At 34.7% G+C, this 17,131-nt stretch overlaps 1 protein-coding gene across 2 annotated transcripts; it reads left to right on the forward strand.

Annotated features, from left to right (window-relative positions):
- The first annotated feature begins 12,121 nt into the window (after positions 1-12,121).
- Positions 12,122-16,425, forward strand: LOC127119505 (calmodulin-binding protein 60 D). 2 transcript variants are annotated; one of them, XM_051049743.1, is made up of 8 exons: positions 12,122-12,535; positions 12,691-12,766; positions 13,530-13,588; positions 13,927-14,420; positions 14,498-14,658; positions 14,753-14,956; positions 15,126-15,360; positions 15,589-16,425. In XM_051049743.1, exons 1-8 carry the CDS (start codon positions 12,429-12,431, stop codon positions 16,140-16,142), a joined length of 1,890 nt encoding a protein of 629 aa, XP_050905700.1. In that variant the 5' UTR covers positions 12,122-12,428; the 3' UTR covers positions 16,143-16,425. The 2 variants fall into 2 exon arrangements, with proteins under 2 accessions (XP_050905700.1, XP_050905701.1); XM_051049744.1 differs by having other exon boundaries at positions 12,467-12,535; positions 12,691-12,789.
- Positions 16,426-17,131: the final 706 nt, after the last annotated feature.

Consider the following 17,131-nt stretch of genomic DNA (forward strand, 5'->3'; position numbering starts at 1 on the left):
TTTTTATTACCCAATGATGCATTTTGATAAGGCGGGTTCATAAATTTATGAGGTTTATTGATTTCTATTATCCAATGATAGATATTGAATTGTTAGTATATTTTGTTGAGGCCTTGTGATAAGGCGAAGATTGAATTTGACCTTCTTCTAGTTGATGCCTTATGATAAGGATAAGTTAGAGTTATCATCCTTAAATGGTTGAGTATATATTGTGATAACATGTTGAAATGTATGAGGTTTGAGTCATATTGATCAGGATCGTATTTATAGGTATGTGTTGGGACTCAAATAGGCGAAATAAGCGAGTTTTGGATTTGTTCAAGAGAGATAAAAATGGAGAAAATTACAGGTAGACATAGAAAGTGATTAATTGTCTTGTTTCATGCGTAACTTGAGTTTCATAAGTCCGTTTGAGATGCCCTCCATTTCTTATAAAGCTAACCTAATAATCTTTCTTTTGAAGTGGAGAAATTGGGTCTAGGAACACCGCAACAGTATCAGTTCTCCGGTTTTTATAACAAGCAATGGCTTCACCTAGGTCCTTCATAGAAAAGAATTTCCCCAACCAAGTCTTTACTTATTGCAGGGTAGGGACATCGTTTCCAATGATTAATATGTTATCTACATATAATACCAGGAAGACAATCATGCTCTCATTAACCTTCTTGTAGACACAAGGCTCATCTTCATTCTTGATGAATGCATATTATTTTATTGTTTCATAAAAACGAAGATTCCAGCTTCTGAAAGCTTGCTTCAATCCATACATTGATCTCTGTAACTTGCATATCTTTTGGGCTTCTTCTGGTATGTCAAATCCTTTAGGTTATGTCATGTACACATCCTCAAGAAAATTCTCATTAAGGAAAGCAGTTTTGACATCCAACTGCCATATTTCATAATCATGATATGCAACGATAGCAAGTAAAATCCGAACAGATTTAAGCATTGCAACTGGTGAAAAGGTTTCATCATAGTCAACCTCATGAATTTGTTTATATCCTTTTGCAACCAGTTTTGCCTTATAGGTATGTACCTTACCATCCATGTCATTCTTCTTTTTAAAGACCCACTTGCATCCTATAGGGTTAACTCCTACAGGAGGTTATACCAAGGTCCAAGCTTGGTTTGTGTACATGGAATCCATTTCAGATTTGATGGCTTCTAGCCATTTCTCATGCTCAGGACTAGTTATGGCCTCTTGGTAGGTCACTGGATCATCTTGATCCATGAGTAATATATCACCTTGATCAGTTATGAGATATCCATATCTCTCAGGTCGATGACGTATCCTGCTTGACCTACGTTGGTCTTGTTCTACTTGAGCAGATTGCTCTTCCACAACTACTTGTGTTTCATGCTCTAATTCCTCCATAGGTGTATCAATGCTTTGTGATTCTTGAAATTTTTCAAGCTCTACTTTCCTCCCACTGATTCCTTTGGAAATAAAATCTATTTCTAGGAAAACTCCAGTTCGAGCGACAAACATTTTTCCCTCAGAAGGATTGTAGAAGTAATATCCTCTTGTTTCTTTAGGATATCCCACAAATAAGCATTTGTCAGATTTGGGCTCAAGCTTAGTTGAAATTTTTCGTTTCACATAAACTTCACAACCCCAAATCTTCATGTAAGACATATGTGGTTTCTTACCACTCCATATCTCATATGGTGTCTTCTCAACCTTTTTGGGTGGAACACGGTTAACTGTGTAAGTTGTTGTCAATAGTGCATGTCCCCAAAAGGAGTTTGGAAGATCGGCGTGACTCATCATGGACCAGACCATGTCTAACAAGGTTCGATTTCTTCTCTCAGATACACCGTTCCATTGGGATGTTCCAGGAGGAGTAAGTTGGATAGAATCCCACACTCTTTCAGATGGTCATCAAACTCTAGGCTTAAATATTCATCACCTCGATCTGATCGAAGAGTTTTAATATTCTTACCTAGTTGGTTTTGTACTTCATTCTTGAATTCCTTGAACTTTTTAAAGGACTCTGATTTATGTTTCATTAAATACACATAACCATATCTACTAAAATCATCAGTGAATGTGATGAAGTACTGAAAACCTCCTCTGGATGGTATGTTCAGTGGTCCACATACACCAGTATGTATGAGAGCCAAAAGATCATTAGCTTTTTCACCTTTTCCTGTGAATGGAGAATTTGTCATCTTTCCAATTCAACAAGATCTGCATGTCTCATATGATTCATAATCAAAAGAGTCCAAGAGTCCATCTTTATGGAGTTTGGAAATGTGTTTCTCATTTATGTGGCCTAATCGACAATACCAAAGGTAAGTTAGATTTAACTCATTAGGTTTCATCCTTTTAGTATTAATTTTATAAATAGGCATTTCAAGATCAATGACATATAGTCCATTGTTTATTTGTGCAGTAGCATAGAATATATCATTCAAATAAGTGGAGCAGGAATTGTTCTTTATTATGAATGAAAAACCAAACTTGTCCAAACAAGAAACAGAAATAATATTCCTGCTAATTGCAGGTACGTAATAACAGTTCTCTAACTGAATTATTAAACCACTAGGTAAAGTCAATACATAAGTTCCTACGGCTAAAGCAACAACCTTTGCTCCATTTCCAACTCGTAGGTCAACTTCACCTTTGGCCAAATCTCTACTCCTTTTTAGCCCCTGCACATTAGTACAAATGTGATAACCGCATCCAGCATCTAGTACCCATGATGCAGAAGTAGATAGATTAATTTCAATAACAAAAATACCTGAAGTTGAAGTCTCTACTCCATTCTTCTTATCTTCCAGGTACTTTGGGCAATCTCTCTTCCAGTGTATGGTCTTACCGCAATGGAAGCAAGTGTTATCCTTTGATATTCCTCTACTAGGCTTCAAAGCAGGAGCAGTGAGTTTGGGTTTGGAAACTTCCTTGCCTTTCCCTTTACCACTCTGCTTGGTGGACCTTTTGTTATGTTTCTTTCCATTTCCGATCATCAGAATGGACCTCCCTTTTGACTTCAGATTCTGCTCAGCAGTTCTTAACATGCTTAGCAGTTCAGGAAGAGTTTTGTCCATATCATTCATGTTGAAATTAAGTACAAATTGAATGAAGCTCTCTGGCAACGATTGCAAGATCAAATCAGTCGCAAGTTCTTTTTCGAGGGAAAAACCCAACCTCTCAAGGTTCTCCATATAACCAATCATCTTGAGCACATGGGGACCTACAAGGGATCACTAAGCTAACTTGCCTTGAAAAAGGTCTTTTGAAACTTCAAATCTTTCATGCCTTGCCTGCTCTTGATAGAGCATCTTCAGGTGTCCGATCAAATCAAACGATGCCATGCTCTCATGTTGCTTTTACAACTCTGAGTTCATGGTAGCTAGCATGAGGCAAGAAACTTCATTGGCATCACCAACATGCTTCTTATAAACATCTCTTTCTGCCTTAGGTGCAGAACTATGAGGTTCCTCTTCAGGAACAGGTTCCTCCAAGACATACAACTTTTTATCATGCTTGAGGACAATCCTCAGATTTTGATGTCAATCCAGAAAATTTGTCATAGACAATTTTTCCTTATCAAGGATTGATCGTAAAATGTTATTAGAGATGTTTTTTGTCATGGTAATCTACATGAAAAATATGAAAATATAAGTATCATTAAAATAACATATTTAATTAGGCCTTTAATTAAATATTCTCCCACTATTTTACTCAAAACAAACGACCCTCACCATTTGATTCGGAAAATCCCGTTGGAAGATTTTCTAGTGGGTCGAGATCCACATTTCACTTTGTTTTAAGTCCGCATAGGCGGATTACACAAAACTAGGTTATTTAGGTAGGAACTCCTTCCAATTGTATCTAATACAACTCTCGAATATTTTAGCTGGGTGAATAACTCCTTATTCCAATCCATCATATGGATCATTTCCAACTCTTGCTTCTAAACATATATAATCTTATTATAATTTGTTTAGTTAAGTTTGACCCATTGTTTTAGAAATTGGATATTACAAATATCCCACCGCATCTTACTAATATAGAACATGCACCTCGCATAGGCGAAACCTACATTATTCGATACTAGTCTTGATGAGTGCTAAAACTTGGAAAGCGTAAACTTAATATTTAATTTGAGGGAATTTGCAATTGTTTTGATCTTACCAGCTTATTTATCATATAAATCGTCTCTCACATGCATCAACATACATTCACATGCATCAACATACATACAAAATGAAATAGTTATGGCCCCTAGCGCAATTGTTCTCCCAAGCCAATGAGAGAACTTAAGCTAACCTAATAACGATCTAAGCTTCTCCAAGCAAGATCTTCAAGGTTGTCCTCCTTTGATATTGTATTCTTGTCTTTCTTCATTACATTACATTACATAAAATAAACTCGTTTTACATACGAGGGAGTGAGATGAGAAAAGAAGTTACATTAAGAGATTAAAAAAAAGAGGCACGACACGCTGGCCGTATTTTAAAATCCCAAAAACAAAGTAAAGGAAAACTAAGGCCATAATTGATCACCACAAGACAATAATAATAAACATATTATTATTAATTTAAATTCTATTAATTAAATAAACCAAATTAAATTTTGGCGATTGATCACACTACGCAGAGTTAGCTGAACAATTCATTTGAAACTGACGTCGTTTTTCACATCAATACTTGATACTTTAAAGCACAACCCTAATCGCATAACTCTTTGACAACACAACCTTTGTACCATCATGAATCCTAATGCATAAATTTCATACCGTAAAACATACCTCGATTGATAATTCAGTATGATTGATCAACACGCCATTTCTTCACCATACTAATGTCGGATTTCGAAGAAAATGACCATTGATTGCTCAAAGGAATAACAATCATTAAGTATTTGAATGAACGAAATAGAAACAATATATCATACATACCATAATTTGCATCATAATTACTTATATCATATATATAAATTGATCGATCTCATTTGTGTAACCTATGGGCGATCGATGTATCGCTGCTTCACCATACTAACACCGGATTCCGAAGCATAGTCAATATCAATCATCCAAATCGTACACACATGATGCCAAACTTAATTACTCGTTTATTATTTAATTCATTCTATCTTTTGATCGTATTAATACATAAAATAAACAGCTATCAAATGCATGGTTTCGTAAGTGGTTCTGATACCACTGAAGGAAAATTGAGATCTAAAACACAACAGAAATTAAATTTTTTCCTTTAGTGATCCTTACGAATGGGCATGATCAGTGATAGAAATCCTTACCTCTTGTGGCAATTGAAACCTTTGATACAAATCTAAGGAGTGATCACGAGCGTTGAATGGTGACAACGCCTCTTCTCTGTCCACACAAACGAATTCCTTCAGTCTCAGTATTAACTGCTACGAATGAAGGGTTTGAGTGTGTGTGTGTGTGTGTATGTGTGTGTGTGTGTGTGTGTGTGTGTGTGTGTGTGTGTGTGTGTGTGTGTGTGTGTGAGAGAGAGAGAGAGAGAGAGAGAGAGAGAGAGAGAAATGAAATTCTATCAAGTGAAATGCTTCTGCACAAGGGTTCTATTTATAGAACCACTTGTATGGGTTGCAAGCTAAAAAGCCCACTTAAGTGTATGTGGATCATATCTTATGGTATACCGAAAATCACTTATGCGCGTGGTACCTTACCATATTTCATATTCTACTTTAGTGCATTGTACCTTACGATGTTCTACAATTCACTTAAGCGCATGGTACCTTACCACATTTCGTATTCTACTTAAGTGCACTGTACCTTACGATGTTCTATAATTCACTTAAGTACACCGTACCTTACGGTGTTCCTTATTTACTCTGTCTCTCATCAATCCGTCCTTTTGTGTGTGACCCTGTAGGTTTTCACGATATTGGAAATTATATTAAATCGCGTATTTAACATAATAAATGGTGAGCGGTATCTAGCAACACATCACTGCTATCCAAGACACAAAAATGTCATGTGATCTAACAAATCCCTTTTTATGATAATACTTGTGTGTACAATTACCCTTTTGCCCTTATGTCTATATTGAACACAAGGCATAAACTATGTCATCCTTGTCCAGTTCAATATTGGGACCTTAGACATTTATCATGTTACGCAAGATGGGCAAATTCCATCTAGGTCTCCCATGTCCCTCAGCATGCTTCGTGGAGTACCCTTCAACTGTCTTTATGGTCATCCAGTTACGGATAATGTTTGATCAACAATAAAACACTTGAATCTACATCTAGGACCCATAGTGGTTTCAGGTCGAAGGGTGGTATACACCACTATCATCATGAGAATAACTTATAACACTTTGCATAACATTCTGCGTAGTATTCTCATAGTGGGTCAATCCAGTATAAATATTACTCCTAATATTCATACCTATGTTTAAGACTTGATAACTCCTTATCCATGATCCATGAGATATGATCATCAGTCTATATACATAATAGTCTTAATGCTTTAATGTTATCCCACTTCACAACAAAGCTCGACTACGGATACTTTAAGAATAATGTCCTTATGTTTAATGGGATCTCATAATTAAGTCACACTTGATACATTAAACGGACTAGCTATTCTAGGGACTTTATTAAATAAACATAATCAAGAAAAAGTCTTTTATTATTAATAAATAGTTCGATACAAGTACCAAAAGTATTGGTCTCTAGGGCTTACACCAACATGGCAAGCCTTTTAAAGTTCAAGTTGTTCCAAATGGATGTTAAAAGTGCCTTTTTAAATGGCTATTTAAATGAAGATGTGTATGTTGAATAGCCAAAAGGATTTGTTGATCCTACTTTCCCAAACCATGTGTTCAAATTAAAGAAGGCACTATATGGTTTAAAACAAGCCCTAAGAGCATGATATGAAAGGCTGACTGAGTTTCTCATCAATCATGGATATAGAAAGGATGGAATTGATAAGACTCTCTTTTTGAAAGAGAAGGATGGAAAACTTATGATAGCTCAGATCTATGTGGATGATATTGTATTTGGAGGGATGTCAGATGAGATGGTCCAACATTTTGTCAAGCAAATGCAATTTGAGTTTGAAATGAGTTTGGTAGGTGAATTAACTTACTTTCTTGGACTCCAAGTCAAGCAGATAGAAGACTCCATTTTTCTTTATCAATAACTCATAAGCTTTTAAGCATGGAGTGATTGTGTGTCTGTGAAGTGTGACTTCTGAATCTTTTGTAATTATATTGATTCATCACTGTTGTGATTGTAAGGGAAGTGAGAAGGGTCTCATACCTAGGTGTGTCTTAGGTAGAAGTTAAGCATGGGTAGTGATTAGGGAGTAGATTCTAAGCTGGAGATAGTTTACTGAAGGTCTACAAACTGATACTATTTAGTGGATTTTCTCCCTGGCTTGGTAGCCCCCAGATGTAGGTGTTGTTGTACACCGAATTGGGTTAACAACTCTGTGTGTTTTGTTAATTTTTGTTCTCATATATATATATATATATATATATATATATATATATATATATATATATATATATATATATATATATATGTATATATATATATATATATATATATATATATATATATATATATATATATATATAGGGCCGACCCTGTGCAAGTGTAGCATGTGCTATATATATATATATATATATATATATATATAGGGCCGGCCCTGTGCAAGTGCAGCATGTGCTGCATCACAGAGCCTCAAATTTTGAATTTTTGAATTTTTTTTCCTAAATATTAATAAAAAAATAAAATATTATTAAAAAAACTCAATAATTGAAATAAATGTTATGATAAAAATTCAATACACACAAAAATCAAGATTGATCAAAACTCAAAATAATTATAATTAAATTTATTTTTAATTAATACATAATTATATTTTTGATATATTTTTTTTATTATAATTGTATTTTTTTAAAAATTTGGGCCCATTTTTTATTATCATTGTTGAGTTATCATGAGATGCGTAGTTCAGAGAGGAACAACTATTGTGGCCTTATATTGACGATATTTATTTATCATGTTGAATTATGTTGAGGTGATTGGTTCAGAGAGGAACCATTCATTGTAGCTTTGTATTAGAGATGTACGATCTTCGGTCTAGTGATGAGTTACTGGTTCAGAGAGGGGATCAGTGAGGAGTCTAGGACTTCGGTCTGATTATAAGTCTTAGGTTCAGAGAGGAACCTTAGGCGAGTGTTAAAGTTGGAAGTTGAGATGAGCATGCATATGTATTATTTGTCGCATTCATGCATCATGTATATCAGAGATAGATGTACGTACTTCAGTCCACTGACAAGTTTTTGGTTCAAAAGTGGGGACCAATGACGAGTCTGAGACTTCAGTCCAATGACGACTTCCAGCTTCAGAAGTGGGGACCTAGGATGACTTTTAGTTTAGAGAGGAACCATTGATGGATAGATAAATCAGTAACATAACTTTGATATCTAAAATTTGGTATAACATGCATATAAAGTATAAGAGAAGAATTACATTGCATTACATATATGCATTGTGATCGACTATTGTTGTGAATGAATCTATATGATTGATGAATAATTTTATTTAGCTATCCTTGTTATTTTATACGCCATTAACATTTATGAATGTATTCTTACTCCCTGTTTATTTCTGTGTTGTTCTTTACCCTTGTGGTACAGATGCTCATGTAGAGGAGCCTTAGTTGTTGTTGTCTTGGAGGATGGCGTAGTGGCCTTCTTCGTGGTTTATCGCTTTGAGTTTATTTTAGTTTTGTATGTCGCTCTGAAAGTGTAATACTAGGATGAATTACCTTTACTATTCATGTTCTGCTAGTTGTTTAATTGAACCTCTTTTATTTAAATGAAGTGGTTTATAATTTGAGACAAATAAAGTTGAAGTTAATTGATGTTTTTGAATTCCGCTGCTATATGATAATTTCTTAGTAAGATGTTTTATGTTGAGAAAATGTAACACGGTTTTTAAGAAAATTATTCCGCATTTTTATTAAATAAGCGTTTAGGGTTCAGGGGGTTACAAGGGGTATTAATGAAAAGTGAGAAAATTATAAGTTGGTGTATTTGAAAAGGCATTTAGGGAATTGATGTAAGTGGGTCCCATAGATGGTGGTGGAGAAAATTAGGATGGTGGTGGTTATATTACAATTACGTCATAGTAACTGTAAGTTAGTTTGTGTGTGGTTATTGGAAAATGCAGTAGTCAAGGTAGGGATGAGAATAGCATGAGTAAAATAGGGGTAGTAGGTGAAACAATAGTTGTAATAAGATGACCATAATCGAGAGGAAATTGTGTGTTGATAGGTATACTTGAAGAAGATGGTATTGTGTGAATAATGGTGGTTGTTGCAGTCTACTTTGAGCCATAAAATTTGTAAGAAGGGTCATGATAGATTCATGTATAGAATCCAAAGCTTGTTGTTGATTATCCATTCTAGTATGGATGTTTTTCAATTGCTGTTCTAAATTCGGATTTTCTTCATGAAATATATTATCTATTTGATGATGGATGTGGTTGATTGCATCTTCAATGTGTTAACAAGAAGCCTGTATAGCATCATCCAAGTCCTTAGAAGAAGAATTTCAAGGTTTAGCAGACATCGATTCAAGGAATGAAAGACCAATGATAGATTAGTGTTAGGGATAAAATGTAAGTCTAGGTTGCAAAGGAAAAATTTATAAAAGTAAACTTCTAAATTTTTCATTTAGTAACACAGCTTGAACCTTACACATAAATAGCTTGAGTTTACTAAGCATAATGTGTCATAGGTCTCTTTTAGAAACCACATAAAAATGCTAAGGTAGAGAACAATACTAAGTGTTCCCCCTTAATAAGAACAAAAATCTTTCATCAATGCTGGTGTTTTTCTTTCTCTAATGGGTTTATTAGGCTTCACCTTAGTCTTTTTTATCAAATAAAGTGTCAAGTTTTTCACCATAATCATTTCCTTGAGAATGAGTTATTTAAAGTGTTTTTCATTAAGTGTAAAAAAAATAAAGGATGATGACTGTATGTGAATTGGAATTTTTTGAAAATTCTATGAAGGTTATATTATTATGATGATTTGAATTATTGAATGCTTGTTTATGTATGAGAGCATAGATAAATTAGCTTAACACATGCATAATAGTTAGACTATTGAATTTTTAGGAATTTTTTTTATAGGGAAAGAATGTAACATCTCACATTTTCCTTCGTCAATAGTTTCATTCAAAAATTATTAACGATATTAATATTGGTCAATACACATAGCTAAATCCCTAGACTCAAAGTTGTAGTTACATTAATGTAACACATGTTAAAATTGAATTAAAATTTATAATCTAATGGTATCATTAGTAAGAATATGACATGTATAGTTGATTTTTTTATCAAGCAACTCATATTTATATATCAGAATAGAAAGCGGGAGAATTAAAAAAAGAAGTAGAAAGAGAAAACAAGAAGAGCTAGAGGTCAATCTTATATGATTTAGGAAGAACGTGTGTCCTTTAGCATGAGACCGAATAAAAATAGTTACTCAAATACATACCAATCTAGAAAATGGTGTAATTTATATTTCCCACCTGAGGAAAACGAGGTATTGGTTGTAATTCAAGCCACCACAGATGAATTAGGATGTAAGAATGAGGCATTGCAGACCCATATTCAAGAGATTAAACAAGACAGAATCATAGAGGGTACACATTGGTGGTGCATGAACTTCTTTCAAAAGTCTCTTAACAAATTCTCATAAATTAAGCACCGGAAGGTGACCATGACGAGTTTGTTCAACATTTTCCAATGTCACTCCGAGACCCTTAAAGGCTACCTCGCCCATTTTAATGAAGCCACTATAAGGGTAGTAAACCTGAACCAAAGTATGTTCGTAGGAATGTTCTAGAACATACTGAAGGCCATACACTTCAAAGAATGTTTGACGTAGAAACCATCCACCAATCGCAAGAGGTCATGAAACATGTACTAAAAATAACGAGAAAGTGCACCAATAATCTAAAAGAAAACAATTACCAAGTCATTGAGATAATAAGTAGAGAAATACACTAAACTATTGACTTGATGATAGAAGATAACACATGTTTTCAATAACTCTACTCAGTGTCAGGAGAATCTAGTTGCTAAAGAGCCACATAAACAAAAGGGTAAGATGGACATTAATGAGAGTCAATGGTGTTTTTACCATCTTGCCGCCAGACACGATACTGACAAGTGCTTTTAGTTAAAAAGACAAAAAATTGAGAGGCTGATATATAAAAAATATCTGAAGAAATACACATAGGACTCTCGGTCTAGGAGAAGTGCGTAAAAATTCCTCTTTTATTATTATTATTATTATTATTATTATTATTATTATTATTATTATTTATTGTAATAACATGTGATGTATCCTGGTAAAAGAAGGCACAATTGCCATGTCTTTTTCTTTGTCAAACCACTTCCTTTTTCATATATATGTTTATCTTCGTTGATTCAATATTTGTTTGATGAATTAGAATTATAACCATGAAAATATAATTCATTGTAATATTATTCTCTTTCTTTCTCTCTGTCTCACACACACGCGCAGACGCACACACACGCACGCGCACGTACATGTACGTTTGGAGTTTTGGAAATCTGTACCTATATTGGTTCTATTTGATTTTATTATATTAATATAAATATAAAATCATATGATTAATAATTATTTTATTATCTTTTTATTTATGCACTTTCGTTAAATCAACTCAATTTATAGTTATCTATAAATGTAAAAAAAATCATATATACAATCAAATGCTTTTTTTTACTGCCCACTTAATTGACTTGACAAAATATTATCTATTTTACATTTAACAATTAACTAATTTATTTTCAATTTTATATATGTATATATAATCATAATAAAAAAATCCTTAGAATGATCAAACCATTTGAAATGGTCTCCAGCGAGGATGCGAAAAAAAAATTGTTCTCTAGTAAACAAAAAGTAAGATAGATTAAAATTTATTTTGAAAATCAATAAAGTAGGATGATTAACAAAATTCAAATAAAATAAACAGTGGGACCCTAGAGTAAGGAGCCACATCACCGCGTGGCAAAAAAAACGATCAAACCTAAATAAAGATCCTCAATCCAACGATCAGAAAACGTCTTTGATGAAGGGAGTCATTTACCTAGTGGCGTGACGCGCGACAGAAAAAGCGTCGATCTTTGTTTCCATCCTTCCCCGAAACTTCGCAGATTCCGTACTCTTCCCACCTTTTCCTTTTGCTCTATATACTTTTTCTTCTATTTTTGGCAGATCCTGTTTGGCTGCTCATAAAACAGACGAAAAATTGCGCCAAACGTATTTTTGAGTCAAACTGAAAATTCGAGCTTTATAACCTACCACCACTTGTTCTAGCTGCTGTGGCAGTTATTATATTCTTCTGACCAACCAAACAGAGAATTAGTTAGCAGAATGCATGGGCATGGGAGGTACGTTGATGTGGCCAGGGAGAAGCGAAGTTTGGAATCGAGTTCGGTTGATGATGGACAGCCTGATCGGAAACGACCTGCGTTGGCTAGGTTTAATATCGTGCTTTGCAATTTACTTCAATTTTCAATTTCAGTTTTTCTACTGTTTTTAGATGTTATAATGATTAGGTTTTGCTAGATTCAGCTTAATTTCAGTGTTTGTGTTGAACTTGGTGAAGAATTGTTTTATTTTATATTGTTTGCAGTGTAATTGTTGAAGCACTGAAGGTGGATAGTATGCAGAAACTGTGTTCATCACTGGAGCCTATTCTACGAAGAGTTGTAAGAAAATTCAGTTCATTGTGGTATTAATTCTTAATATGATTATCTGTTTATTGTATATTTAAAATTGGTATTTTTGACTGTATTACCTTAAGGTATCAATTGCATATTCTTCTCCCCCAATTGACCCCTAGTTGAATGTCTCATGGCTAAAATTCATTGTTCTTTAGCCTGGTAGGTCTTGTCTTGAACTGAGGCTTAGATACAATTGAATAGGAATTTAGTGATCTTATATTCAAAAATAGACTTAGGTGGTTTGGGCATGTAGAGAGAAGATATGCATAATCGGTGGTAAGGAGAGTAGATCAGATGGAGAGAAGTTAAACAACTAGAGGAAGAGGAAAACCTAGAAAGACTGTAAGAGAAGTTATTAAGATAGATCTCGAGATTAACGATTTTGATAGAAGCATAGTCCTGGATAGAACATTATATCGAAAGTTGATCCATGTAGTCGACTCCACTTAGTGGGATAAGACTTGGTTGTTGTTGTTCTTGTTGTTGTTGTTGTTGTATATATTCAAAAATAAAATGTTGAGCTTTCCCCCCTTCATTTACTCATCTATTAGAAGCTTTCTGGAGTTAGTTATTCTGAAGAACTATTAGAGGCTTTCTGGAGTTAGTTATTCTGAAGAATCTATCTCAGAGTGATGTCAAATGTAATTTTATGAAGCATATTTGAAAACGAAGTGAATGTATGTTACTTGGCATAATAATGTTTGGTCATGTATCTTATTTCTTATTTTTCTTGCTCGCGATAAAACAGGTTAGTGAAGAAGTGGAGCGAGCTTTGGCAAAACTAGCTCCCACCAAGCTTAATGGGAGGTATACTCTTTGTTCGCATAGCCTGTTTAATTATTCAGGAGTGTCATGATGAATCAGGATTATAGGCTCATCTGGTCTGCTAAGTATGTAAAAATACTTGGGTAGATATTTAAAAATTTAGGCCTAATTCCAAATTCAAAAATTGGAAGAACTTTCCTCACCTCCCAACATAACTCGGATTGACACACTATATTGTGGGTCATTTTTTGTGATTTTAGACTGAAGCATGACACTGGAAGCTATTATATTTGGTGATTCGGGTGTTTATTTCAGCTTATATTATCACAATTTTTGTAGTGTCGAGACTTAGTTTTTCCAATGCTCTAATTAAAATTCAGGTCTTCTCCGAAGCGCATAGAAGCCCCTGATGGAAAATATTTACAAATGCACTTCAAAACCAGACTATCCCTTCCCCTTTTTACTGGGGGGAAAGTGGAAGGTGAGCAAGGGACAGTCATACATGTTGTTTTGGTTGATGCAAACACAGGCCATGTTGTCACGTCAGGCCCAGAGTCATGTGCCAAACTAGATGTATTTGTTCTTGAGGGGGATTTCAATAATGAGGATGATGATAATTGGGGTGAAGAAGAGTTTGAGAGTCATGTTGTGAAAGAGCGGGAAGGAAAAAGGCCCCTTCTGTCTGGCGATCTGCAAGTCATATTAAAGGAGGGTGTAGGAACACTGGGTGAGCTCTCATTTACTGACAACTCTAGCTGGATAAGGAGTAGGAAGTTCAGATTGGGGCTGAAAGTTGCCTCAGGTTGTTGTGAAGGAATGCGTATTCGTGAAGCCAAATCAGAAGCTTTCACTGTTAAGGATCATCGTGGGGAATGTAAGTTCATAATTTCTCTATTTTAGCTATATCTTTCAATGAGTAACATTTTAACAAAACTTCATTGGACTATTTAGTATACAAGAAACACTACCCACCTGCCTTGCATGATGAGGTTTGGAGGCTGGAGAAGATTGGTAAGGATGGTTCCTTTCACAAAAGGCTAAATAAAGCAGGAATATATAATGTTGAAGACTTCCTAAGACTTGTGATCAGAGATCCCCAGCGATTGCGGAATGTAAGAATCTAAACTTTTACTCATTTAAGACCGACTGTTCCCTGACTTCTGAGGTGAGATGTTTGATCATAGGTTAATAATCTTTCTTATGTAGATTCTTGGGAGCGGCATGTCAAATAAGATGTGGGATATCCTTGTTGAGCATGCAAAGACTTGTGTTCTCAGTGGGAAGCTTTATGTATATTATCCTGAGGATGCAAGAAACGTGGGTGTTGTTTTCAATCACATTTATGAATTGAGCGGCTTAATTACCAATGACCAGTATTACTCAGCTGATTCTCTCTCGGAGAATCAAAAGGTAAGTGCTTTTTACATTTAGGTTTTAATTCGCACAATACTGGTGTCTTTCTTCCATAACAATCTGGTTGTTGTTACAAGCACTTTGTGATATTGAAAGATTCCAACTAATAAATATTCACATATTTGGCTTCATTATTTTGACATAAAGCCAATGGTTTCTGTTGTAGGTTTATGTAGACACGTTGGTGAAGAAAGCATATGATAATTGGATGCACGTAATCGAGTATGATGAGAAGTCTCTACTAAATTACAATCAGGATAAAAGTTTGGATACTGCTCACCCTCAGGCTCTTATGGGTTCCCATGAGTATTCAAACTCAATTCAACAGTTTTCCATCCCTAGTTTGCCACATCCAGTACATACAGGCCAACCTTCAATGGGTACAGGAGGAACAGTTGGAGGTACATATTTCCTTATAAAACATTCTTATGTTAGCAACAAAAGCAAACTTGTTCTCCAATTGTTTTGGTTTACATTATTATCTTTGCTTCTGTTTTACTCATGTGTTCTCCCCAACCTTTTCTTCACTCTGTTCAATACACTCATCGCCAGTAAAATTTCTATTCAAACTTCAATTTGCTAAAAGCCCATGATGATTTTTTTATTGCTCGTTATGTTTATGTCTGCAGGTTATCATGATGGCACAAGTACTAGATTCTCCATGCAATCACAGGATGCTAATCTTAGTTCTTCTATTAAATTTGATGATAATGCATTTTCACTACAAAGCCAGTTAATGAGTGTTCCCCAGCAAGCTCAACTTCAAAAAAATGAAAATGGGCCAACGCTTGGTCTGGCAGAAACAGACCCTCATGGCTTCCAGACTGCCAGCATCTCGAATTCTACTTACAGAGGAGTTGAAGACTTCTTCCCAGAAGAAGAAATACGTGTTAGAAGTCATGAGATGCTGGAAAATGATGATATGCAGCATCTTCTTCGTATTTTTAACATGGGAAGCCATGCAAGTTCTTCCTTCAATGCCCACGACGATGGGTACCAAAATACATCTGCATACATGCCTGCAAACCACTTGAGCTACAATGTTGATAATGAACCAAACAGTTCCTCGGGCAAAGCTGTTGTGGGTTGGCTCAAGCTTAAGGCAGCTTTGAGATGGGGTATTTTTGTTCGGAAGAAGGCTGCTGAGAGACGGGCTCAACTCATTGAATTAGACGACTCTTAAAAATCTTGAAGGAGTTCCTCATCTATTATGATCTGTAAAACAATTTTTTCTGGTTATAGCATAACCAGCAAATTTCCTAACTTAAGAGTTACCATCATGCTCAAATTTTGTAGCATGACTATGAGCAGGGACGTGAACTGGATTGAATTATTTGGTGCTAGCTTAGCCTAAAATTTCACTGTGCCATAATTCATAGTTGTACAGAGAGACGTGCCTGTGCACGAATATGGATCTGTAAAATCACTCATAGCTGCTTGTTGATATTTTGATTATTTTCCTCTCAGCATTCATGTATAAAAGTTTTTAAGGCTTGAAAGTTCGCATGTTTTGCAAGTTCTAAAAGCGCGAAATCTCAGGAAACTGAGTTGAAATCTTACTACATTTGCTAGGCTGAATTAAATTCTGTTTCAAACTGATGTCAATTTTAGAATGATGGTTCCGGACTAAAAACATCGATATGAAAGCTTCTGAACATAAATATGGTGCATTCAAAATAACTTCTTTCGAGAAAGAAGACAAATTTGAGTTTTTATGCTGTCAAAAAGAAAATACATGAGATAAACTTAGAAATTCTAAAATAAATAAACAAATTACAAGTTAAATCAAAACTCGTCCATATCATAAAGAGACAAAAACACTTTGTAATCCTATATCCATCATATGCTGCCCAGATCCGGCATTCTTAAAATTTAACGCCATTGTCTATTGCCATGTTTGGTTCCTATCTCCTATATAAACTGAACCAAAAAAGCTTAAAAAACACAACTCGAAACATTAGAATTTAGAATCATAATTAGAAAAATAGTTTGAAAGAAGAAGAATGGCCAAGTCTACTAATATGAGCTTTTCTATGATTTTTTCACTTATTCTCATTATGGTGTTTATTGTTGAAACTAGAGCAGCACCAACAGGTAAATCTGCAATTCAATTTCTAAACATATATAGGCTTTGAATTGCAAAATGACTTGTAACATCAAACTACTATGATA

The sequence above is a fragment of the Lathyrus oleraceus genome, chromosome 2 (genome assembly GCF_024323335.1).
Source record: "Lathyrus oleraceus cultivar Zhongwan6 chromosome 2, CAAS_Psat_ZW6_1.0, whole genome shotgun sequence".
NCBI classification, from domain to species: domain Eukaryota; kingdom Viridiplantae; phylum Streptophyta; class Magnoliopsida; order Fabales; family Fabaceae; genus Lathyrus; species Lathyrus oleraceus.

Excerpts from the sequence above, each read along its gene's own strand:
- LOC127119505 (XM_051049743.1), top strand. The coding sequence starts at position 12,429 with ATGCATGGGCATGGGAGGTACGTTGATGTGGCCAGGGAGAAGCGAAGT. Across the intron at positions 12,767-13,529 it reads AGCCTATTCTACGAAGAGTT|GTTAGTGAAGAAGTGGAGCG; the intron begins GTAAGAAAATTC and ends GCGATAAAACAG. Across the intron at positions 13,589-13,926 it reads CCCACCAAGCTTAATGGGAG|GTCTTCTCCGAAGCGCATAG; the intron begins GTATACTCTTTG and ends ATTAAAATTCAG.